Source organism: Xyrauchen texanus, chromosome 31 (assembly GCF_025860055.1).
Source record: "Xyrauchen texanus isolate HMW12.3.18 chromosome 31, RBS_HiC_50CHRs, whole genome shotgun sequence".
Taxonomy (NCBI): domain Eukaryota; kingdom Metazoa; phylum Chordata; class Actinopteri; order Cypriniformes; family Catostomidae; genus Xyrauchen; species Xyrauchen texanus.
This window is the reverse complement of record NC_068306.1, coordinates 13161194-13185706: the sequence shown is the minus strand read 5'-3', so window position 1 is coordinate 13185706 and position 24513 is coordinate 13161194. Positions and strand designations below refer to the sequence as shown.

Genomic DNA, 24513 nt, shown 5'->3' with positions numbered 1-24513 from the left:
CAATGCCTCTAAACAACAAAAACTAAACATTATAACCTTCATGAAGGTAGGATTTATTGTAGGACTATAAGACTGTATTAGTTTTAACTCGGTGTACCTAATAAACTGGCAGCTGTATATATGCTTATAGGCATTGTAGAAATACCACAATTGTTTATTGTAAGCGTAATGGAGTGCAAATAGAATAGGGGTGTAAATCGGACTTTCATTATTATACAATCTTTTATCGATTCTCTTGGCCTGCGATCTGATATTTGCAGATGCTTCAAAGTCTGCCGTGATACAATTTCGATTTGATCCAATATTATGTGCCTATTTTACACAATCAATAACAATTTCTTTGCCCTCAAATGCCACCAAAATATATTTTGAATATTTGATTGAGATCTCTTAAAAGTGTTAATTTAGTATCCACATTGGGATTTCCAACTTATCAAACACAAGTGATCATCAATCCTTTGATTACAGCTTATTTTTATGTTTAACCCAATTCAAAGTACTTAAATACCCATGAAGTGTTTCCAACTATCCGTGCTCTTCACGGTTTTCTTGGCTACAACTTCCACAGTTATGAAAAATTATTTTCCAGTTAACTGGGATAAATGTTAGTAAGGGTGTTGATGTGTAGATGTGTAAAGTCTTATAGGCTAACTAATGTTGGAGATGAGCAGGTGATTTCTCTTCCCCTCATTATTGCTGTTCAGAATGTTGGCGTTGAAAACCCGTCATGGCTATTTTTCATGATATTGGCTCAACTTTGTGCCCCTGCAGACCTCTAACACTGATCTGATCAACACTTAAAAAACAATACGGACGGAAAGCAACCTACACTTTAATAATTATGATGATCTAAATGTATTTTCTTATTATTCCATTAAAAATTCATAAATTATTATCTTATTACTGATTGCACTTACCTAATTAGAAACAGCCAAATTACAGCACAAATAAAACTGAAGTATATCACTTCAAATAACTCAAACTCAAAACAGAGTAAAATTCAATGTTATCTGGCCCCAAAATAGAATACACCAATCTGCGCACAGTGACAGATAAAAAACTGAGAGCCACATTGACAAGGTTCAGACTCAGTGGAAACAACATCACTATAAAGGGCAGACACAGGAAAACATTGCAACCACAGGAAGAAAGGTTGTGCCTACACTGTGAGCTAAACTGTGTCACAAAACATCGAGACAGAGCTGCATTTCCTTTAAAACAAAAATCACAAAATACACAGACAACCATTTAACAAGTAATGAAAAACTGCCCTTCTCATTAGAACACAAGGACAGCTGCGTGATAAAAGCACAACATGTGTCTGTTTGCCACATAATTAGAGGCAGTGAGTGCTGAGAACTGACTTGACTCTGTTTTTTTTTACTTGACTCTGTCATATTTTACTATGGCTCTCTCTTTTTGTTTTATGTGAGTAACATTTTCTTTTTCCTTTATGTCAAGGCAACTTAATGTTTTATTATTTAACATGATACTTTTTACCATATGTCAAGTTTACATTGTATATCTTGTCGTTTTTATATATATTATGTACATTGTTTGTATTAGCTTAGCTGTAGCTTAGCTGTAAACCCTTTGGCAGTACAGATGTACAAATATATGTCACGCCGAGAAATGCCTTAATAGTGAAACTGAGTGAGAAAGAGAGAAACAGAGCCAAGATTACTGTTCGTTAACATTAAATATACAGTTTATCTACCAATACAAAACTGAATTTAGAATAGAATAGAACCAAGAATATTTTTACTTCATATAAGTCAAAGAGATGCTGACACAGATTTGTTTTCCTCCTATAGATACTAGTCTGGTCGTATAAAATAAAAAATACAAAATATTTAGCAAAAAGTAAGGAATTAAAAGATTGTGATAATTGTCAGCAGTTAAACAGTTGCCTATTAAAACATTATAACAACTGTTTTAATGTATTTGTAGTTCTTTGCGTTGCTCTAATTAAATCAACCAAGTACATTTTCTACCTAATCTACACACATAAACTTAAGTTAAAATCAAGTTGGATTCATATTAAATACTGGTAAAATACTGTACCAGAAGAATTATTAATTTGAAGGATTACTGAAACACATAATTACACTATATCCAGATCACAACTCATTAAAAATTGCATTGAACTGGAATTTGTTATTGAACCTTTAATTGAAAAGGGAGGTTACTGATAAAAAATACTTCAGAGTTGGCTTAAATTGGCAAGCAATTTGGATTTCTTGGATGGATTTGGACTTTTCTTGTTTGTATAATTTCGGCTACATATACAAATAGTGTTCAAAGCCTCTAATTGATTATCTTTTAAGGAATCTGTCAAATTTAAATGATTTCCATTGCTTTATAAATATATATATAGAGAGAGAGAATCTGTTCCCCATTTAGCAGAAACAGGAACGAGGAAGTGCTTTGAATTCACAGAGATGTTAACGCACACATGGATCACTTATAAACGGTTTCTCTTGATTGTCATATGTCTGCCAATTTGAACGGATTCACATTTGTTTTCCAGTTACCAGAGACTTTCACTTCCTATGTTTTGTGATTCCAGAGATTTAACGCACAAGCAGGTATGTTTTACTACCTATAATTTAGCAATAGCATAAGTTTATAACTTTGTTACTGGACATATACCAATAACCGGTTTCATTTAAATAAATCTGCCTAAGATTACTACTTTAAAAACACTTTTTACAATTTACATGCCTGCAAATCATCTGTTCTCCAAAGACCTTAGGGCACTTGGGCATTTCTTTTATTTATTTCTTCTGTTAAATTTCTCCTGCAGGATGAATCACGAGTATTTATACATGTTAGACATATTGCATTAACAATTGCAATAGAGAGATTTAGGATGTGATTCATGGAGTAACTTTACCTTTATGGGATTGTGTATTTATCCCCTCAAGGGTTGCCGTAGAACACGTGCGTACGTCCATATGCGGCTTTCAATGAGTAAAGAAATAACGTTCAATAAAAACAGACTTTTGTGCCTCCGCTTTCTGATTTCATTGGTCATTTTAGTGTAGGAGAAAAATGCAGGAAAAAAGTTGATTACAATCAACAGTTGGGATGAGTGCAATTGCAGATGAAAGCATTTAGATCAGCTTGTCGTGAAGTTTCTGTCAATGAAGAAGCTCATTGTTCACTTGAAGAGAACACAAGAGCCCGCCAAGGCGACAGAGCGATTCATGTTGGATCTTTTTTTCCCCACAGTTGGATCAGTTAACTCCGCAGGGAGTCCGGACCGGTTGAGTGATTAATGATATCTGGCAGACGCTAATGTGTGCTTCATCTTTCATCTACAGGCCAGTGATTATGTAAATGAAGCTCACACTGAAAACCCGGCTAGTGTGGATTTGGCTTCAGTCATATTCACTATGCCTTCGTTGCTTCCTGTGTATTCTTCCTTAGTCAAAAGCTGCTATTACAACCTGTATGAACTTGCCATGCCCAGAAACATTTCCCATAACACCAACGATAAATTAAAGTGAAACCGGAGTTGTGCTCACTGTAATAATCCTTGCTTATATTTTTGTGTGAGTTTGGCGCAAACGTCCGTGGGTCACATGCACTTTAAGTGCTTCAAAAGGGGTTACGCCCGTTGCACACATACTCCGTGTGCAGTGCATATGCGGTGCGTATACGGTACAGGAGCAGCACGCGCTATAGTGCTTTCACACATGCTGCGTTTGCAGTGCGCTACTGATCCGCAGTTTCTGTGTGCAACAAAATCAAAAATGTGGAGATAGGTCTGACTGCAGAACCATACGTCATAGCAGTGTGAGGACGACAGCGCCAGCCTAACCGTCTGATGCCGGAAGTGGGCGCGGCAAGGCATTGCGCTACTTCCGCGATTTGGAACGTTTTAATGTTTAAAACAACGTTATTATAAATACTTTTTTTAAACGATTTAATTGAAAAGATATATATATATATATATATATATATATATATATATATATATATATATATAATCTCTCAAATAGTATAAAAGATAAGAATTATGTTTTGCCCAACAAAAGACAATACACTACTATTAACAAATGTTAATAGTTTTTTAAAAGTTAAAATTATACTTTATCCATTTGTTTTGTTCAGTCAAATGATTAACAATATAAATTTAACAAAGCTTAAAACAAAAAAATACAATGAAAACAAAGCTTGAGCGTTTGAACATTTGATTTAATTGAAAATAATCTTTCATAGAACACAACAAATATATGATGGACTGAAAAAACAAAAATGATTAATTTAAATAAAATTAGTTTTTTCATCAAATCATCTTTTGAAATATCAAAAGAATCACACACTAGCTGTACCTGCTCTAAATAAATAATAGTAATTAAATAAAAATACAAAATTGAACTAAATAATAAATAAATTATATAAAACTAAATCAAACCAAAGAATATAAATCTTATAAAAGTTATGCAGGCACACATTTAACAATAATTCTCAAGTGAAAAATAATTAAAATAAATCAAAACTCCATACAAATGCAGTTAATCCTGATGTGCCTTTCATCATGACACTTGCTGAGAAAAAGTTCCATGTCTTCCTTAAACTGGAACTGAAACATGAAAGGCTCTTTGGCCAGTTCCAGATCATCTTTATTTTCTGCCTGATCAAGTTTAAGAAGGGCCTTTTCCTGGTCTTCCTTATTTAGGTTAAGGTACCACGGCTCTTCCACAAAACCTCTGAACTAGTGGCAGTTTTCCCGGAGCCATGCAACTGCGGTCCTGAGGTCTTTGACTATCTGTAGTTCCTTCATGAGAGAGGAGTACAAAAAAGGAATGAAATATTTAATTCATTTAAAAGAAATTATTCTCACAAGAGAAAAGATGGTTTGCACCACATTTAGCTGCTAGCTAATTTCCATCTGTTGTCCCTGGGGAGATTGGAAGTGTCCTCAACAATACATTGTGTTTTAATCAGGATGCATGTAAATTATTGTTTTGAAATTATGCTCTTTCATGTGCCCGTTTGAGACGATAAAAACATACCTTGTCGCCGATTTCAGTTTCTTGTGCTTTAGGTGGCACCTGCACATCAACGGCAGCATGTTTCCTGTGACAAATACATTTTTAAGTTAATTTATAGACAGAGAAAAACTTGAGAGCGAGAGAGTTACCTTTCAATGGCAAAGTTCTCCATCAGAATAAGGCACCACCAGTTTCGAATAAGAGGGAAATCACACTTGCATAAGGGGGGAAAAAGTGTTAATAGATCAATTTAATAGATTATATTATTTAGTTAAAATATATATTTTTAACAAAGACTTACAGCTGTGAAATCAAAGGGTGTCTCAAAGACCATGTGCAGAGCATACTGAAATCCCCCCCCACCAAAAAAAGGAAATCAGTCAAGTTCAGGCAACCATTTTTCAGGAAGGCAACTTTTTTTTTAAACTTTCCCTTGTTTCTCACCATTAGCATGAAGACCCCACAGTCTACAGAGCCGGTCAACTGTTGTGGAACATTCTAAAACAATGGAATATCATTAACTTATTCCTGGAAAGGATGTGACAAACATATAAAACCACACAATCTATATAAGTAGCTTATGTTTTTTGAAAGCCTAATAAAACTAACCTTGTTTTTGATCAGCTTCCATGGTCCTGGTGCGATTCTGTTTGTCAATTTACTGCAACAAAATCAAACAGAAATATTTTTATATATTATAACCATAAAAATTGGACAAAGGAGCCAAGTTTATTCATTCTAAAGCAAAAAATTACCACTGACTGAATTGCAAAAACAACATTTCAAATTTAGAATATAAAAGCAGCATGCAGATCATCATGCAAATGAACATCATGCCCAGAACAAACAGTGAACATCAATAAAGAGCAAACTTTGGAACAGTGAACTTCGAACAGCAAACCTTGAACTGCGAACTCTGAACATAATATTTATATTTGTAAGTGCAACCTGAAGACAGTCACATATTTTACATCACCAATCCCGTAGGGGTGAGTTGAATCAAAAAAATACATAGCCTTGTTTTTAGGCTTCAGAACCTGTGAAATACAGTTGTTAGTATATTGAATCCTAATATCACTTTAATCTTAAAGAGTTAGTTCATCCAAAAATGAAGGGAACAACATACACATAGCATCCAGTGTCCTGGCATCCAAGCAGGGAGCAGAATGTAATCCTTGGATCCTATGTTATCCTGGGGGGAATATAAGATTCATTCAATTATTGTAACTGCATTTATAACTGTTCCAGTTTTAGATAAAATACAACTTGATGGACTTACTGGAAACGATAAAAATGGGTCCAAATCAAGTGGTGGTAGCCAGGTAACTACAACATAGCAATTTGCTGCAAACACATCTGTTCCCTAAGCATAACATTCAATTGCACATCCATTACAAAACACAATTATGTCTCCAGGTGATCATGAGTTATAGTTGTAGGCAAAAATACCTTTTCCTTAGCCATCATGACGATCACATCAAGGCAGCTGTTTGCAGTCTGTTTTTAAATATATTATGTATTAGTTATATAATAACATAATATTATTTAATTACTAATAAGAATATATTAGTTGTATGGTCAATTTTTCTATTTTTGAAATCATTGTGTGTCCACTTACTGTTGCCTCAAGCTCTGCATTGAAGCCCAAGGTCAAGAAATCTTTTCGCTGCAGTTTAATGCTTCCAACTTGAGCAACTGTCTCATCTCTGTCATTTTTACTCAAAATCTGGTCAAGCTTTACAACAGATTAAGATAAAGAGACCCAAATTACACTCAGTATACACAAAATGTGTTATTAAAAGTGTGATAAAAACAAAAAATATTACCATTGATGACTGCCAATCACTTGGCTGTAAATCCCAACAACTTCTACTGGCAGATAAGCGTTTAATGTCACAAACCATTCCTGTTGCAGTGAAGACATTTTGGAAATAAATCATACACACAATAAAAATACACCACAGAGTTTCAACAATGTATTACCACCATTTAACCCCTGAATGAAAACACTCACCACCAGTTGTAACCATTGTAGCAGCCGGGGTACTGTCCTCCATCACAACATCAGTCCCACCTGGTTCCTCAGGGGAGAAACAAGGATTACCTGTTTAAGAGAGTTAAAGGCGTATTGAATTGAACTGTACTGAACGCAATACATCAGTGGTTAGTGGACCATTACAATATTATAACAGGATATTTTAATGTCTTTCCACAAATATTAGTAGGTTAATATGAAAAAAAAAAAAACGAAGGTAATTTACCAAACACAGCTTGTCCATACACATTTTTCACCATCATGCCCCCAAATGTCTTCTTTAATCTTTCCAGCAATTTGTTGTTTTTCTTTTCATTATAGTGATGAATTATGTTCCTCATTTGAAAGAGATGGGTTGATGGCAAAGACATGTTCAAAAAGTAGTTGTTTTTTTTTTCATCTTTGCGAAGAGTTGCTCTGCAACCTGGCTGTTCACTTTGCCAGCCAATTGAGGTACTAGAGTGAGCTTCCTCAACACATCTTTGCTGTCTTTTGTATTGGCTTCATGAAACCGATCATACAGCACATAGTGATCCGATGAACCCGTCACTGGGTGACCATTAAGGTCTGGCTCCGTCTTCTTAGTGTTCAGCCAAGGTAGCGACACTTTAAGCTGTCCACATTTGGCCAATTCGATGTTGGATTGAGTGGGTGGGTTCTGCCAAGCGACCTTCAAATGGAGAGATGGGTACCTCTTCTGATGCCCTTAAATTCAAGTGAGTTGCAAGACCCCGTGCAAAGTCATAAATTATGACATTTGGCATATGGTTCCAGGATAATAGTAAGTCTGCAAAGTCTCGAGGGCTCTCAGCTCGGAGATTGCATTTGATACTGTAAACAATCCCACATGGGCACATGATCACTGCCCAGCCTCCTAAAACAAATATATTAATCACATCCAATGAGTAAATCAAAGTATAAAATGTGTTTGTTTTGTTTCTAACTAGATATTAACTAGATTGCAATGAAAATATTATGTGCAAGACAACTTAAACTTACCAGAGGCCCCCCAGATTTTGTCAAAGATTTTGTCATACGTTTGTCTGGATTTCATTTCATTTGACAACCTCAGAAGAAGATCACTGCGGGATCCATTGGAGTCCAAGCCACATTCTTTACATAACTTCCGAATGACCCCAACCTAACAAAATATATAGTCTTGTTAAAAAGGTAATATTAAAAACAAAACACAGTCGGGTGTTTTTGACTAACAAACCCTACCTTTTGTTTGTATAGTTCTTCTCTGAGTCTGTCCTCTGTAACCGTAATTTCAGAAATTTCAGATACAGTCTTCGAAACATGAATCTTTTCAAACTCTGTGTTTAGTACAGAGTCTGAACGCCGTGTGGCCTTCCCTATCCAAGGAGCCCAAAAATGGTATGTTGGTGATACCGCACATGGATTGTGTCTACCACCTAACAACCACATAAAAAGCATTGTATTATGTTGCATTTTTACATGCTTTCCAATAGTGTACAAAGCACTGTGTTCATACTTGCAACAAATCCACGACCAATCATATCACAGGACATGGCCTCCCAAAACTTTTCCAGGTTGACCTCCCCATCAAAATTCTCTGCAGGACCCTGGATGTCACTTACTAAAGAGTGAAAAAAAAATTGCATTATGACAAGGTCATACTAAGAAAAAAATTAAAAAATACAATTACAATTAACATATAAAAACATGTAAAGTAAGTCACTTTGGATAAAAGTGTCTGCAAAATACATAAATGTTAATGTAAACACAATTAGCAAATGGAGTATCACAATAGTCATACCTGATAAATGGAAAACACCTTTTTTGTGTAAATCCATGATCACCACAGGGGGATGATCACCACAAGTAATGCAGGAATACTTGTACTCATGATCAGTAAGGGCCTCAAAGTGCAAGTATGCATGAAGCACTGTGTCTGCTGGTGGAAACTTCACACCTGTCATATCTTGCAAAAACTCGACTGCTCTGCTCACAGCAGTATGGGCCTGAGAAAAATATATAAAAAACATCTATGTACAAACTTGGAGACATTGAAAGGTGCTGTACTTACTGAACATTCATACATTGAAGGTTACCTGTAGAAGGTTTCTTAAGGTTAGGCATAAGTGTATGTCAAGGATGATGTGGTCGTTAAAGTTGTGGAGTTGGTCTTTCCACTCTTGGTAGCGATAAAACATTCCACACAGTGGGCACTGCTTACAGTAGGTGGATACTTCTATCATTCAAACAAAGTATTACATCAGAGGACAGTGTAATTTCATTGCACATATGCATATTTATAACACCACCCTACCTTCAACAATGCACCAGTTGGAGAATATTTTAGCTCTCTTTGTAATTAAAATAGGGTCACTAAGGGGGACGACACCTGGGCATCTATGACACACAGTTTCTTCTGGACAAAGATATTTTGGGTAGTCTTTGCCTAGTGATGGTGCACGTATATTGTCTGGTAGGACAGCAGGTATCATCTTGTTCTGTAGAATGTACTGTACCATTTGTTTCAGTCCCAGATCATGTGGAGGATACAATGGATGGTCTTCTGTGACGTTGCTCTCCTCTGAATGTGTATGTACCTTTTGGGGTGGGGATTCTTCTCTGCTGAAGACAGTACGGAAAAGCTCACGGTCTGTTTGAAATAGATGCCATTTCGCAATGTACTTATGCGGACACGAACGGCGCACTTTGGAACAGGGGCAGTGCCATGTGTTTAATTTGGTGTTGTAAACAACAATGACACGCCCCAACCGGCTATAATAGGACACATTTGGCTCAAAAACAGAGATGAACTTTTTTGTTTGAGGGCTGCCAATTGAGGTTTCTACAGACAGTGGTACACTGCTAGAAACGGCAAGCTGCTGACAAGCAAGGCATATGTTTTTCTTCTCGTCACCAAACCACTTTGCTCTCACCATTTCTGTTAAAACATCTTCCTTTAGAGAGACTGCTTCAGCTGAGGATGTGCAGAAACTTACAGATCTGACATGCATACACTGATAGGATAACAGACCACTCCTCTGTGCTACTTCCATGTTTACCTGGCAATCGTTTGATTCGCAGCAGACTTTTTGTTGTTCTCCCCATGTTTTGTATTGGACATGAAGAGGACTACTCTGACCCCTTGCAACTTTAAGCACTGTGAATATGCCATTAGATTTGTCCACACACTGGCTTGCAAGGTGGAATCTGGCATTAATGTCCTGAATTGGTTGATTTGTGTGTTTACGGTCAATATGTTTTTTTATATTTTTTTTATTCATGAGGGTACTGCACATTGGGCATTTCTGTTTAATAACAGGCCGTGCAGGAACCCTGCCTGGCACGTTAAATGCTGTTCTGGTAGCTGATGGGGTCCCAGTAGTCGGTGGCATGTTATAAAGAGTGCTGGTAGCTGATGGGGTCCCAGTAGTCGGTGACATGTTGTATAGAGTGCTGGTAGCTGATGGGGTCCCAGTAGTCGGTGGCATGTTGTATAGAGTGCTGGTAGCTGATGGGGTCCCAGTAGTCGGTGGCATGTTGTATAGAGTGCTGGTAGCTGATGGGGTCCCAGTAGTCGGTGGCATGTTGTATAGAGTGCTGGTAGCTGATGGGGTCCCAGTAGTCGGTGGCATGTTGTATAGAGTGCTGGTAGCTGATGGGGTCCCAGTAGTCGGTGGCATGTTGTATAGAGTGCTGGTAGCTGATGGGGTCCCAGTAGTCGGTGGCATGTTCACGACCCCTGGGAGAGTAAATGTTGCACTAGTGGTAGTGGACAGCAGCTTCCCTTTACATACATCTAAATGATTATGAAAAACATCTCTCCTGAGAATTGTGGCTGTACAGTAGAGACAGTGGAAATGAAGAGATTGTCTGCAGCCCAATCCACATCTGTGAAATGTGAAATCTGAAATATGACGGGAAAAAAAGGAAACACTCAGTTCCTGTGCTTCAGAGTGTAACTCCAACCCTTCTCAAACTTATTCCTGTTGTCTGTTTAAATGTTTAATGGGATGCATTCATAGATATGAAATATCATTATAACAAAATACACAAATATATAATTGTTTGTGTTTTGTTAGCTTAAGTTTCAGTGTGCATTGTTTGTGTAACCTTTAGACGTTAATGAAGATAAATAAATATTTTATGGCTAAATCATGCAGAAAACCATCTAATTCCAAAGGGACTACTATTAAATATGTGTACATTGAAATGCAATGTAAATCGCTTTGGATTAAAGCATCTGCCAAATGCATAAATGTAAAATAATATCTATTGCCACTGTATATTAAAAAATAACTCCAGATGTTCATACCTCCATGAACAACAGCCTTTTTAAAGTGGATTTTAATGTGATAATTCAATTTGTCCCGTCTTGTCGGTTTAAAGATACTGCTATTACAAAAAGGGCAGTGAAAATTTCTGCAGCATGTTGTGCATTGCTCCAAAGGTGGTAGCGCTGAACCTCTCTGTATCGTTATGTGGTTCTATAGGTGAAATAAAATACAATTAATGCAATTCTCATGGTCAGAACATTAAACAAATGCCGTAAAATACAACGCCAACAACAAATTAAATCACAAACCATGAATATGTAACCTAACAAAGTGATACAATCCAACTGTAAAATAACAATACGTGATCAAGTGCCTTCATCACAATTCTCACTTAGTCACATTTATTATATAGCACTTTTTACAATACAGATTGTTTCAAAGCAGCTTTACAGGGATAATAGGAAAATTATGCAACAAAGTTTGTCTCTGTAGATCTAGAACAAAATAGTGTCATAATCCAGCTTAAGTAAGTTCAGTGTTGATTAATTTCTGTTGTAAAAAGTTATTAATTCTGTTAATTAATCTATATAGCCATTCTGGAGAAAACAGTGATGTTATCGTCCAGTTCAGTTCTCATATAATGGTGTCAATGACAGATCAATAGTATTGTTGAATATTAACTTACAAAATACTTAGAGCCATTTTGCATAAGCGTATAACGTTAAGTATGTTGCATCCATCAAAGATATAACTTATTTTTACCTTCTTCTCTTCTTCTTTTCCTTGTTCTACCGTGTGCTCCGCCATAGTTAAACATTAACTCCGTCCACTTCCGGCATCAGACTGCTACCCCGCCCACTTCCGGCATTAGACTGCTACCCCGCCCACTTCCGGCATCAGACTGTTAGGCTGGCGCTGTCGTCCTCACACTGCTATGACGTATGGTTCTGCGGTTCTGCAGTTGGTTATTATTGAAAATGTGTAAGGAATTTTGATTTTAAATCCAAACGTTAACTTTGACATGGTTTAAGACATTGAAACAGTTTGGAAATTAATTTTAATCATTGTGATTCTTTGTTTTACAGTAGTTCGAGTTGAAGAAAAGCTATTGCGCTATATCTGTTGCTAAGAAGGAGAAGAAAAAGACGTCTTTTTTTAGGGTAAAAAAATCATGTATGATGTCATTTTGCAACTTTTGGGACTATAATCATACTTTTTTGTTTTTCTTGACCCTGTAATTTAGTAACTGTAGAACACATTAACTGTAATTATGCGTATATGATGAAATTATTACAGTTTCTTGACAATCTATGTCTATTTTAATGTGAACAATGCGCTGCCACTTTAATTCAGTGCGGTGCAGCACAGCAAAAATAGACTCGGTGCGTAAACGATCGCTGCACTGCTGTATACACACCGCAACTGGAACGGATCGACGGACTGCATCCGCGTGCAGTGTAAAAGCTCTAACCTGTTAACATGGGTACGGAATAATATACGCAATACATATGCACCGCATACGCACTGCAAACGGAGTATGTGTGAAACGGGCGTAGTCTTCACATGCCCTTCAGGCGCTGCTCTTTGCGTTTTCCACTGTGTGGCTTAAATGAGATGGTCCGAGTTCATTTGAAGTTGATTAGATTAGCTTAAAATGAATTTAAATGTTTATGAAAGTCAAATTTGGCAATAATTATGCTGACTTTAGACCTGCGTACACTTTTGGTATGACTTGGCATGAATCATAAGCTTGTTTTGATATTGTTTCACTGGTGTTTTTCCATTCACCACCATTACTTCCGCTAATGTTCACAAATATGGCCACTGCAAGGAAAAAATTACACCACTGAAAAAGGTCAATACACTTGATGGTTTGCGGTTACTGCAGGGCCGGCCCGAACCAATAAACAACTTAAACATTTGTTTAGGGCCCCGTCATTGGTTCGGGGCCCCACCCACCACCCCCAGTTATTTAATTTTTTGCCCATCAATTACTCTAATCAACAAAACACACAACCGTATCAATGAAACGTAGTATGTTTCATTTCGTATATTTTTTTCTAAATTAACTAGAATTTTCTAGAAACCTGTAGGGCCCCATACACTATTTGTTTTTAGGGCCCCCAAAACCGTAGGTCCGGCCCTGGGTTACTGTCTTGTGCCATGAAAGGCATTTATCACAAATTGGGCATTTGATGGGTTGTCATAGGACAACGGATCATTTAAGTAATTACAACTACATGAGCCAGCAAACTTTAAACATTACATATAATTGAGTTACTAGGTAAAACGTATGCAAATGTGTGCACGTGCACGTCCGTGTGCTTCTATTTGGTAAACTTTGTACCAGATTTCCCATTTAGTTAAATTAAATCTAGTTTGCCTCTATGTCTGGGATCTGTGTTCTGAAAATCAGACTCTTCAGGATGTTATGATTAATGATTGTATGAAAACTGTTGACTGGATGTACTGCCAGTCTACCACATTAATAAATGTATAAAAACACATAGCTGATCTTGCTAGGCATTCATTGTGTTCATTGATGATAGTCATATACTTATTTAATGCTCATTCCACAACTTTTTTGCTAATGGTTGTAATTTACCAAACAAGGTTCATGTGCATGTTTTTTTAGATTATACTCAGAAGTAGATCAGTTTCTTAGCATTGTCTGTTACATCAGTGTTGCTAAAAAAGTAATGCAAGCCTCTACTTCTCCTTACAGAATGAGAAGATTGTGGATTCAGCACAAAGTGAAGGTCATACTTTTCATTTTAATTCTGACATTCCTAATTTGTTTTAACACCATTGGGCTAACTGGAATGTTTGAAAGCCCACAGCTGACAGGTGAAAATGGCATTAATTGCTCAGCAATATATGACATGGATCCTGTGGAACTGGGCAAAACTTTAGCCATCCATAAAAAAAAGAGCTATGTGGGGCCAACTGACCAGGATATTGCCAATGCCACCTCCGATTGTAATTGGTTTGTGAAATCAAAGGGCTATGATGTAATACAAGGCTCTGAGATGGAGCGTGAATTTCCCCTTGCTTACTCTTTGGTTATTCATAAGGATGCGTCTCTTGTGGAGAGATTGTTAAGGGCCATCTATATGCCTCATAATATATATTGCATACATTATGACCTGAAGTCTTCAGATGACTTCATTATGGCCATAAAAGGGCTGGCCCGCTGCATCCCTCATGTCTTCATTGCCTCAAAATTGGAGAGGGTGCAGTATGCAGGCATCTCACGCCTCAAAGCAGATCTTAATTGCCTGTCTGATCTTCTGGAGTCTAAGGTCAAATGGAAATATGTCATCAACCTGTGTGGTCAGGACTTTCCACTGCGAACAAATGCTGAACTGGTGTCAGATCTAAAGTTGCTTAAAGGCAGGAACATGGTGGAGAGCAAACGGCCTGAAGAAAAGAAGAGGCGCTGGAGTTTCCACTATGCCCTGAAAAATGACAAATCTGAATTCTATGAGTCACCTATCAGCACTTCCGAGGCAAAGTCTCAACCACCTCACAACATAGAAATGTTTGTGGGCAGTGCATACTTTGCACTCTCAAGGGAATTTGTGCTCTTTGTTCAGTGGAATTCTCTAGTCAGGGATTTCTTGACTTGGTCTGAGGATACATACTCACCTGATGAACACTTTTGGGCAACTCTGATTCGTGTGCCTGGAGTACCAGGGGAGGTGCCAAGATCTGACCCTGACATTACAGAACTGACATCTAAAACCCACTTGGTGAAATGGTCGTATTTGGAAAAGACTCTTTACCCACCATGCACTGGGGTCCGTGTACGGTCTGTGTGTATTTATGGTGTTGCTGAGCTCAGATGGCTCCTAAACTACGGCCACTGGTTTGCTAATAAAGTGGACCCAAATGTAGATCCTATTCTCATTGAATGTTTAGAGGAGAAGCTTTTAGAAAAACGCTGATGTCAAAATAATAGGAAAATTATTATTATTATTATTATTATTCATTTAATGTGGCCTCTACCATAAAGCACATTGAACAAAGGGTTACAGGATTGTTTTTGAGTTGACAAAACCAATAGAATCAAGCGTGATTGGTACCAGTATGCTTCTCTTTTCCCTTTCAACTCTGACTTTGATCCTGAGTTTAGGATTAGATCACACACATGAACGAATGATGTTTGCAGCAAACAGCCAATCACGGGAAACAAGGATTGGACTGTTGGAAACAAATTCTGAAAATATAAGACTGTGGGGGCCTTGGTAGCTCAGAGAGTAAGACACTGACTACCACCCCTGGAGTCACGAGTTCGAATACAGGGCGTGCTGAGTGACTCCAGCCAGATCTCCTAAGCAACCAAATTGGCCCGGTTACTAGGGAGGGTAGAGTCACATGGGGTAACATCCTTGTGGTTGCTATAATGTGGTTCTTACTCTCTGTAGGGCACGTGGTGAGATGTGCGTGGATGCCGCAGAGAATAGCGTGAAGCCTCCACACGTGCCATGTCTCTGTGGTAACATGCTCAACAAGCCACGTGATAAGATGAGCGGATTGACAACTCAAACGCAGAGGCAACTAAGATTTATCCTCCGCCACCTGGATTAAAGCGAGTCACTACGCCACCATAAGGACTTAGAGCGCATTGAGAATTGGGCATTCCAAATTGGAGAGAAATGGGGAGAGAGAGAAAAAGGGAGCACTCAGAATAGCATTCTGAATAGCCTACTGTTTGCAATAATTGGCAAGCAATAAGATGTACTTGTTCTTTTTTAAAAAGACACAAGATTTGATGTACTGTTTACATTGAACTTCATGTAAAATACTGTAAGTTCATCTCTAGTCCATGAAAGAAGGGGTATGGGAGGCATTCATCTCTTTCTATAGCCATCTTCTGGAGTGATTAAGCTTTTCATATTTTAAAATTGTTTAAAACTATTGGCAGGTATTATATTAATCCATGTTACTAGTAAGATTACCATGTATCAAGATCAAATTTGATTGTGCAACAAGACATAAACATAATTTGTGCAAAAAGTAATAATAACAGATTGTTGTTTTGATTCAAATCATTAAAAAGAAAAATTTGTCAAATAATGCAAATACTTTTGAGACAAAATTTTACTTTCACTATCACCGGTTTTACTCATTCCTCCAATGTTCATATTACCAAAAAATTGCAAATCATGTAACCAAGGGAACTTTAACTGAGTTAAATAAAAAAGTATTTTCAGCTTTACTTTCCATTTGCATTGGAGTTGAATATGAATATTGGACTTGAATATTCTTGTTTGCTTTACTGAAACTGGGCAGCAGACTTCTAGTTCCCTGCATGCTTTGCATGGTACTTGACAGGGAGAGTAAGTTTTTTAATTAAGTGTTATTTTAGGTATCTTTGTGCAAGATGAACATGAAAAGGGTTACTTGTTAGTGTTTACTGTTTTGTTATTTTATGGTGAGATTTAGAAGAATTTCTGTGATGTTGCATTTTTAAGGGTTACCATCATGGTGAATACTGGCGTTTGAGCCTAGGTTGAGGACCAATACAATGTGTATATATTTTCTATTGCTTTATCCAATGAGCAGTTGTTGTTCTAACCGCTGTTAAATAAAATTATTGCACACTGTGTTGTTCCATCAGTACTTATCATGCTAACGTGTTCTTCACCAGCTAGCATATCACTAAAATAGTTTATAATGAGTTATTTTGACTTAGTACATTTTGTTGTTTACTAGATTCAATTCAGTTTTGAAGAATTTCAGTTAAATCACATTGTAATTTTAATTTAAGGGAACTGATTTCTTTAATTCATTGGCCTCTGTTAGTTGTGCATATCTAGAGCTTGTCAAGCGTAATATTAACTAAGATATGACATCATATACACTTTCCACTTCTTGAAATGCCTATATTAATGTATCACACGTCAGAGCTTTTAAGTCAAAGCAATTAAGGTTATTGACTGGCTAAGACTTGCTTCCGAAAAAAAAAGTTAAAATGTTCTTCATGCTTTTTTTCTTACAGTAAGGCATGTAAATGTATTTCCTCAAGCTATTTTAAACTCTTTACATTCTGTAACTTTTTCAGACAAACCAATATTATAATTTGTCTCTACAAAATACTTCTGTACTTTTCACTTTTTAATGTGCATGCTGTGCCCTTGAATAAAGCACTAAACCTCTATCTGCCTCTATAGGGGTACGTACAGATATAAAGCAGGACAAGGTGTAAGACTGTCAGATGGCAGATAAGAGATTCACATTATTCTTCTAGACTCATACATTGCTGACAAAATATTTTGCTTAGATTAGATATCAATAAAGACATTTTTTGAAGCATGAGATGCATTGACGTAGTCAAACTATATGTATCAGTTTTCAAAAAAGCCTCTTTAAAAATATATATTTTAAACTTTTTTTTTTTATTGCAACATAGGAGCAACACAACATTTCACACAGGCAATCATGCTGCTTCCAAATGTTCACAAATCATTCTACAGAATTACTGACAAGTATCACGTTTACCCTCAGGCACAATGATCTGGTCCCATGCAAATCAGGAAGTAAATGGGTTCACATAAATAATGGTGAGCATTGTTTGGAGGTTTTTACTCCACAGACAGTTAGTTTTATGCTTAGGGTTTTGGTTTGGAAGTATGGTTAGTAAAATATGCACTCTTGTTGACTGTATTACATCATTTACAGCTAAAAAATATAACTCACTTTTGGCGCCACCCTGTGGATACGTCACCTCTACAACACTTTCAGCTTCAGCCACTTGGGGCTGTTTTTTGAATTTCGGCAATCACAGACAGATTTCAGCAGATATTATTTTTACTAACTTTAGTAGTCCTACAATGGTAAGTTTATTTCTATTTTTGATAAACCCCAAAACAACTTTTTACCTTTTATTCTGTCTTAGCCAACCATTTGGCACAGTGAAAAAAGTAGCTACACCAACTGCTGAGCAAGGCACTAGCAATGCCAATGTCATAGGTTTGATTCCTAGGAAACACACATTGTGAGACTATACCTTGAATGCATTGTAAGTCACATTGGATAAATCCTCTGCTATTTGAATAATTATAATTTTTTGTCAAATCTCAATTTTGTTACTCAGCGCATACAATTACATTGTGTTACAGATGATGAAATTATGATTTAAAAAAATATTTATAATATATATACACTCACCTAAAGGATTAGGAACACCTGTTCAATTTCTCATTAATGCAATTATCTAATCAACCAATCACATGGCAGTTGCTTCAATGCATTTAGGGGTGTGGTCCTGGTCAAGACAATCTCCTGAACTCCAAACTGAATGTCAGAATGGGAAAGAAAGGTGATTTAAGCAATTTTGAGCGTGGCATGGTTGTTGGTGCCAGACGGGCCGGTCTGAGTATTTCACAATCTGCTCAGTTACTGGGATTTTCACGCACAACCATTTCTAGGGTTTACAAAGAATGGTGTGAAAAGGGAAAAACATCCAGTATGCGGCAGTCCTGTGGGCGAAAATGCCTTGTTGATGCTAGAGGTCAGAGGAGAATGGGCCGACTGATTCAAGCTAATAGAAGAGCAACTTTGCCTGAAATAACCACTCGTTACAACCGAGGTATGCAGCAAAGCATTTGTGAAGCCACAACACGCACAACCTTGAGGTGGATGGGCTACAACAGCAGAAGACCCCACCAGGTACCACTCATCTCCACTACAAATAGGAAAAAGAGGCTCCAATTTGCAAGAGCTCACCAAAATTGGACAGTTGAAGACTGGAAAAATGTTGCCTGGTCTGATGAGTCTCGATTTCTGTTGAGACATTCAGATGGTCGAGTCAGAATTTGGCGTAAACAGAATGAGAACATGGATCCATCATGCCTTGTTACCACTGTGCAGGCTGGTGGTGGTGGTGTAATGGTGTGTGGGATGCTTTCTTGGCACACTTTAGGCCCCTTAGTGCCAATTGGGCATCGTTTAAATGCCACGGCCTACCTGAGCATTGTTTCTGACCATGTCCATCCCTTTATGGCCACCATGTACCCATCCTCTGATGGCTACTTCCAGCAGGATAATGCACCATGTCACAAAGCTCGAATCATTTCAAATTGGTTTCTTGAACATGACAAAGAGTTCACTGTACTAAAATGGCCCCCACAGTCACCAGATCTCAACCCAATAGAGCATCTTTGGGATGTGGTGGAACGGGAGCTTTGTGCCCTGGATGTGCATCCCACAAATCTCCATCAACTGCAAGATGCTATCCTATCAATATGGGCCAACATTTCTAAAGAATGCTTTCAGCACCTTGTTGATTCAATGTCACGTAGAATTAAGGCAGTTCTGAAGGCGAAAGGGGGTCAAACACAGTATTAGTATGGTGTTCCTAATAATCCTTTAGGTGAGTGTACATACGTATATATATATATACAGAAACATCATGAGAACTATCCATGTGCCACAATGTTTTACAGTATATATATATATATATATATATATATATATATATATATATATATACACACAGGTCCTTCTCAAAAAATTAGCATATTGTGATAAAGTTCATTATTTTCCATAATGTAATGATAAAAATTAAACTTTCATATATTTTAGATTCATTGCACACCAACTGAAATATTTCAGGTCTTTTATTGTTTTAATACTGATGATTTTGGCATACAGCTCATGAAAACCCAAAATTCCTATCTCAAAAAATTTGCATATTTCATCCGACCAATAAAAGAAGTGTTTTTAATACAAAAAAGTCAACCTTCAAATAATTATGTTCAGTTATGCACTCAATACTTGGTCGGGAATCCTTTTGCAGAAATGACTGCTTCAATGCGACGTGGCATGGAGGCAATCAGCCTGTGGCACTGCTGAGGTGTTATGGAGGCCCAGGATGCTTCGATAGTGGCCTTAAGCTCATCCAGAGTGTTGGGTCTTGCGTCTCTCAACTTTCTCTTCACAATATCCCACAGATTCTCTATGGGGTTCAGGTCAGGAGAGTTGGCAGGCCAATTGAGCACAGTAATACCATGGTCAGTAAACCATTTACCAGTGGTTTTGGCACTGTGAGCAGGTGCCAGGTCGGTGCTGAAAAATGAAATCTTCATCTCCATAAAGCTTTTCAGCAGATGGAAGCATGAAGTGCTCCAAAATCTCCTGATAGCTAGCTGCATTGACCCTGCCCTTGATAAAACACGGTGGACCAACACCAGCAGCTGACATGGCACCCCAGACCATCACTGACTGTGGGTACTTGACACTGGACTTCAGGCATTTTGGCATTTCCTTCTCCCCAGTCTTCCTCCAGACTCTGGCACCTTGATTTCCGAATGACATGCAAAATTTGCTTTCATCCGAAAAAAGTACTTTGGACCACTGAGCAACAGTCCAGTGCTGCTTCTCTGTAGCCCATTTCCTGCACACGCCTGTGCACGGTGGCTCTGGATGTTTCTACTCCAGACTCAGTCCACTGCTTCCGCAGGTCCCCAAGGTCTGGAATCGGGTCCTTCTCCACAATCTTCCTCAGGGTCCTGTCACCTCTTCTCGTTGTGCAGCGTTTTTTGGCACACTTTTTCCTTCCCACAGACTTCCCACTGAGGTGCCTTGATACAGCACTCTGGGAACAGCCTATTTGTTCAGAAATTTATTTCTGTGTCTTACCCTCTTGCTTGAGGGTGTCAATGATGGCCTTCTGGACAGCAGTCAGGTCGGCAGTCTTACCCATGATTGCGGTTTTGAGTAATGAAACAGGCTGGGAGTTTTTAAAAGCCTCAGGAATCTTTTGCAGGTGTTTAGAGTTAATTAGTTGATTCAGATGATTAGGTTAATAGCTCGTTTAGAGACCCTTTTCATGATATGCTAATTTTTTGAGATAGGAATTTTGGGTTTTCATGAGCTGTATGCCAAAATCATCAGTATTAAAACAATAAAAGACCTGAAATATTTCAGTTGGTGTGCAATGAATCTAAAATATATGAAAGTTTTGCCCCAGGTTTTCTTCCTGGTGTATTGCCTTGGCATGATGGTTTTTCTACAATGTTTATGACATTAAAAATAAAACATATGTAATGTAATATTACATTAAAAATATGTTTAAGACTAAACTTAACTTGTGCCTCATGTCTCACTTTACCCCACCGCTACATTTTAGAAAAAATCTCTCTTAGCAATTCAGGCTAATCTTCAGCTAGCATAATCACATGGTTTTATATGTTGGTAGTTTATCATATGATATAAGTTTTTCTACCTGAATCAATTTGCTTACCACAGCGCCATATACTTTTTTTTTTATTGTTTTTATTTTTATTTAAAGATTTGGAATACCTTAATTTTAAAAATGGATATTGTATTTTATGAAAATTGTTTTGCACGCAAACAGCATCTAGAGCAAAATGTTATCATGGCTTAAAAATAACTTGTTTGTTCCACTATGCTGGAAGCTTATGCAAATATTTTGCGGTTGTTATGCTTCCTGCGTGTGTTGTGCAACTGTCTAATGAAACCCTTTAACTGGCAGACTGACAGAACATAATAGGAAGATTTATGTGTTCTTAGCATGGGAAGTACACAAACATGTAAGTTTACATTCTCTGTTCTTTCAAATGTGGTGCTTGTCAGGAAGATCCCCACAACACAAACGCCCGCAGGCACGCATGCGTATAATGTATATTTGTTCCAACAGGAATAATGTTTGTAGGGGAGAATGGGGTAATGTGAGACATCGGGTAATGTGAGACACCTCCTGTATCTAGGCAACGGAAAACATTTGTGGTCAAGTGACCATTATTTTTTCAAGCCCCTCCCATTTCCCCTTGGCCATTAAGGAGAGGACCTTATGGCGCTGTGGTAAGCATGTTTTTTTTTCACAAAAATATTTTTTTTGCATGTAAAAGTAAATTTTCTTGCTGTCAACTTAATCAACTGTTGTGCCAAAGCAAACTGATTCAGGTAGAAAAACTTATATCATATGATAAACTACCAACATATAAAACCATGTGATTATGCTAGCTGAAGATTAGCCTGAATTGCTAAGAGAGATTTTTTTCTAAAATGTAGCGGTGGGGTAAAGTGAGACATGAGGCACAAGTTAAGTTTAGTCTTAAACATATTTTTAATGTAATATTACATTACATATGTTTTATTTTTAATGTCATAAACATTGTAGAAAAACCATCATGCCAAGGCAATACACCAGGAAGAAAACCTGGGGCAAAACACCCCTCGAGGAGATGGAGAGTGCAGCCGCTGAGGTCAAGGAAGTAAAGAAGTCTATAAGAGCAGCTGCAAGGGATAGAAATATTGACAAGTCAAGCCTCCTAAGATTCATAAAGAAAAAAGAGAAAGGGGAAGTAAAATCAGTAACCTGGGGTGCAGTAGCTGAGGCAAAGAGAATATTCACAGATGAGATGGAGGAGGAGCTTGCCAAACACTTGAAACAACTAGCTGATCAGTTCCATGGCCTTCCTCCAGTTATGTGCCGTCAACTGGCATTTGAATACGCAGAGATAAACAATATCCCTGTCCCTGCCAATTGGACAAAGACATAATGTGCAGGTAGGCTAGGTTGTGCAAGAGATCACATGATTCTGTAGGTTAACTAAGCCCAACTGATCTTGCCACAAAGCTAAATCTAATAGCTAATAATGAATTGTCTACTCTAGGTGAAGATTGGTTTGGCAGCTTCCTAGCACGTCGCCATCTCTCTGTCCGTACTCCAGAGGCAACGTCCCTGGGAAGGGCTGGATATGTGTCTCCTCGTGAAATCCTACCACTTCCCAAATGTCCCCCCAGAACACAAACCAAACGAAAGCGTGTGAAGACAGCCATCCTAACTGATACTCCTGAGAAGCAGGCAATTGAAAAGGTTTATAAAGAAAGACAAAAGAAACTGGCAGGGAAAAAGCAAAATAGCAAAGAAAAGGGAAAACCAAAAAAGAAAGCAACCAAAAAGAAAATCATAGTTAGCAGCTCTGAGGAGAGTGATGTCCCTGTCCCAATTGATAATGTGTCTGAAGAAGAGAGCTCTGAGGATGAGAGAAGTGATCCAGGAAACTCAGATCTGTCCATGGGTGACTTTGTCATAGTTAACTTTGCAACCAAACAAAGGAGTGTCCGTTACATTGGCATGATTGAGAAAGTTGAGGATGACGAAATACTTGCACAATTTCTCAGAAGAATCCAGGGAAACACGAAAGAGTGGGAGAGACCCACGTTTGTTATAAAGGAAAATGATGTGGCACATGTTCCTAAAAGTGATGTGGTGAAGAAGCTGCCTCAACCTAAAAGGCCTGGAGGAACCACACGGAGAGAGCAACTCCTCATCTTTCCCTGTAACCTTCAGGGCTGGAATGTAGAGTAGGCCTAGTTGTAGAGCATGACAGTAGGCTGATGTTCTAATCCAGGTGGGTCTAGTGTTGTGTTCTGCGGCCCAGGCTGTTCTAGCTGGCTCTAAGGGTCCTGTGTTCTGACCCCCAGACACTAGCTGGCTCTAAGGGTCCTGTGTTCTGACCCCCAGACACTGGCTGGCTCTAAGGGTCCTGTGTTCTGACCCCCAGACACTAGCTGGCTCTAAGGGTCCTGTGTTCTGACCCCCAGACACTAGCTGGCTCTAAGGGTCCTGTGTTCTGACCCCCAGACACTAGCTGGCTCTAAGGGTCCTGTGTTCTGACCCCCAGACACTAGCTGGCTCTAAGGGTCCTGTGTTCTGACCCCCAGACACTAGCTGGCTCTAAGGGTCCTGTGTTCTGACCCCCAGACACTAGCTGGCTCTAAGGGTCCTGTGTTCTGACCCCCAGACACTAGCTGGCTCTAAGGGTCCTGTGTTCTGACCCCCAGACACTAGCTGGCTCTAAGGGTCCTGTGTTCTGACCCCCAGACACTAGCTGGCTCTAAGGGTCCTGTGTTCTGACACCCAGACACTAGCTGGCTCTAAGGGTCCTGTGTTCTGACCCCCAGACTGTGTTCTAATCTAACGGGTTCTATCTGTCATTTGAATGTTAATTAAAACATTTTGAATTATATTATGTTGTATTTGATTTTGTTCAGAGTTACTTTCAAGTGTTTAGAAAAACAATGTGCTTAATTGACCAATCCCCATGATTCTGTTACTATTCCGACATTAGTTTTTGAATGTGTGGTTGTCAAGCTAGCTGTCAGGATTTTAACTGTAACAACATGTGTTGTTATGGTAGTTTCAGAGTGGAAAAAGTAAGTGGATCAGTTTACCCCCAGCTGGTTC

At 38.2% G+C, this 24513-nt stretch overlaps 3 protein-coding genes across 5 annotated transcripts; 2 read left to right on the top strand and 1 right to left on the bottom strand.

Annotated features, from left to right (window-relative positions):
• The first annotated feature begins 1368 nt into the window (after positions 1-1368).
• Positions 1369-16894, top strand: LOC127625150 (beta-1,3-galactosyl-O-glycosyl-glycoprotein beta-1,6-N-acetylglucosaminyltransferase 4-like). 3 transcript variants are annotated; one of them, XM_052100244.1, is made up of 4 exons: positions 1369-1428; positions 2531-2588; positions 12377-12451; positions 14017-16894. In XM_052100244.1, the coding sequence occupies exon 4, from the start codon at positions 14018-14020 to the stop codon at positions 15236-15238; it is 1221 nt and encodes a 406-aa protein (XP_051956204.1). In that variant the 5' UTR covers positions 1369-1428; positions 2531-2588; positions 12377-12451; position 14017; the 3' UTR covers positions 15239-16894. The 3 variants fall into 3 exon arrangements, with proteins under 3 accessions (XP_051956204.1, XP_051956203.1, XP_051956202.1); XM_052100242.1 differs by lacking the exons at positions 1369-1428; positions 2531-2588 and adding an exon at positions 12165-12270; XM_052100243.1 differs by lacking the exons at positions 1369-1428; positions 12377-12451 and having other exon boundaries at positions 2446-2588.
• Positions 4216-12236, bottom strand: LOC127625143 (uncharacterized). The gene is given in 20 exon segments (XM_052100232.1): positions 4216-4786; positions 5025-5349; positions 5448-5501; positions 5613-5664; positions 6130-6195; positions 6283-6366; positions 6453-6500; positions 6622-6738; positions 6830-6909; positions 7018-7107; positions 7265-7433; positions 7436-7693; positions 7695-7912; positions 8038-8179; positions 8260-8453; positions 8534-8638; positions 8819-9023; positions 9114-9253; positions 9332-10921; positions 12054-12236. Coding segments are annotated over 17 exon segments (3564 nt in total). The 5' UTR covers positions 12109-12236; the 3' UTR covers positions 4216-4786; positions 5025-5349; positions 5448-5501; positions 5613-5661.
• A 5068-nt stretch (positions 16895-21962) lies between the features above and the next one.
• LOC127624545 (uncharacterized) lies at positions 21963-24472 on the top strand. Its single transcript, XM_052099320.1, has 3 exons — positions 21963-21983; positions 22028-22121; positions 22937-24472. Exons 1-3 carry the CDS (start codon positions 21963-21965, stop codon positions 23632-23634), a joined length of 813 nt encoding a protein of 270 aa, XP_051955280.1. The 3' UTR covers positions 23635-24472.
• The last annotated feature ends 41 nt before the right edge of the window (positions 24473-24513 follow it).

Coding starts and splice junctions, on each gene's coding strand:
- LOC127624545 (XM_052099320.1), top strand. CDS start 21,963: ATGTTTGTAGGGGAGAATGGG. Junction 21,984..22,027: donor TGTTTGTAGGGGAGAATGGG/GTAATGTGAGAC, acceptor TCCTGTATCTAG/GCAACGGAAAACATTTGTGG. Junction 22,122..22,936: donor GAGGACCTTATGGCGCTGTG/GTAAGCATGTTT, acceptor TGTCTACTCTAG/GTGAAGATTGGTTTGGCAGC.
- LOC127625150 (XM_052100244.1), top strand. CDS start 14,018: ATGAGAAGATTGTGGATTCAGCACAAAGTGAAGGTCATACTTTTCATT.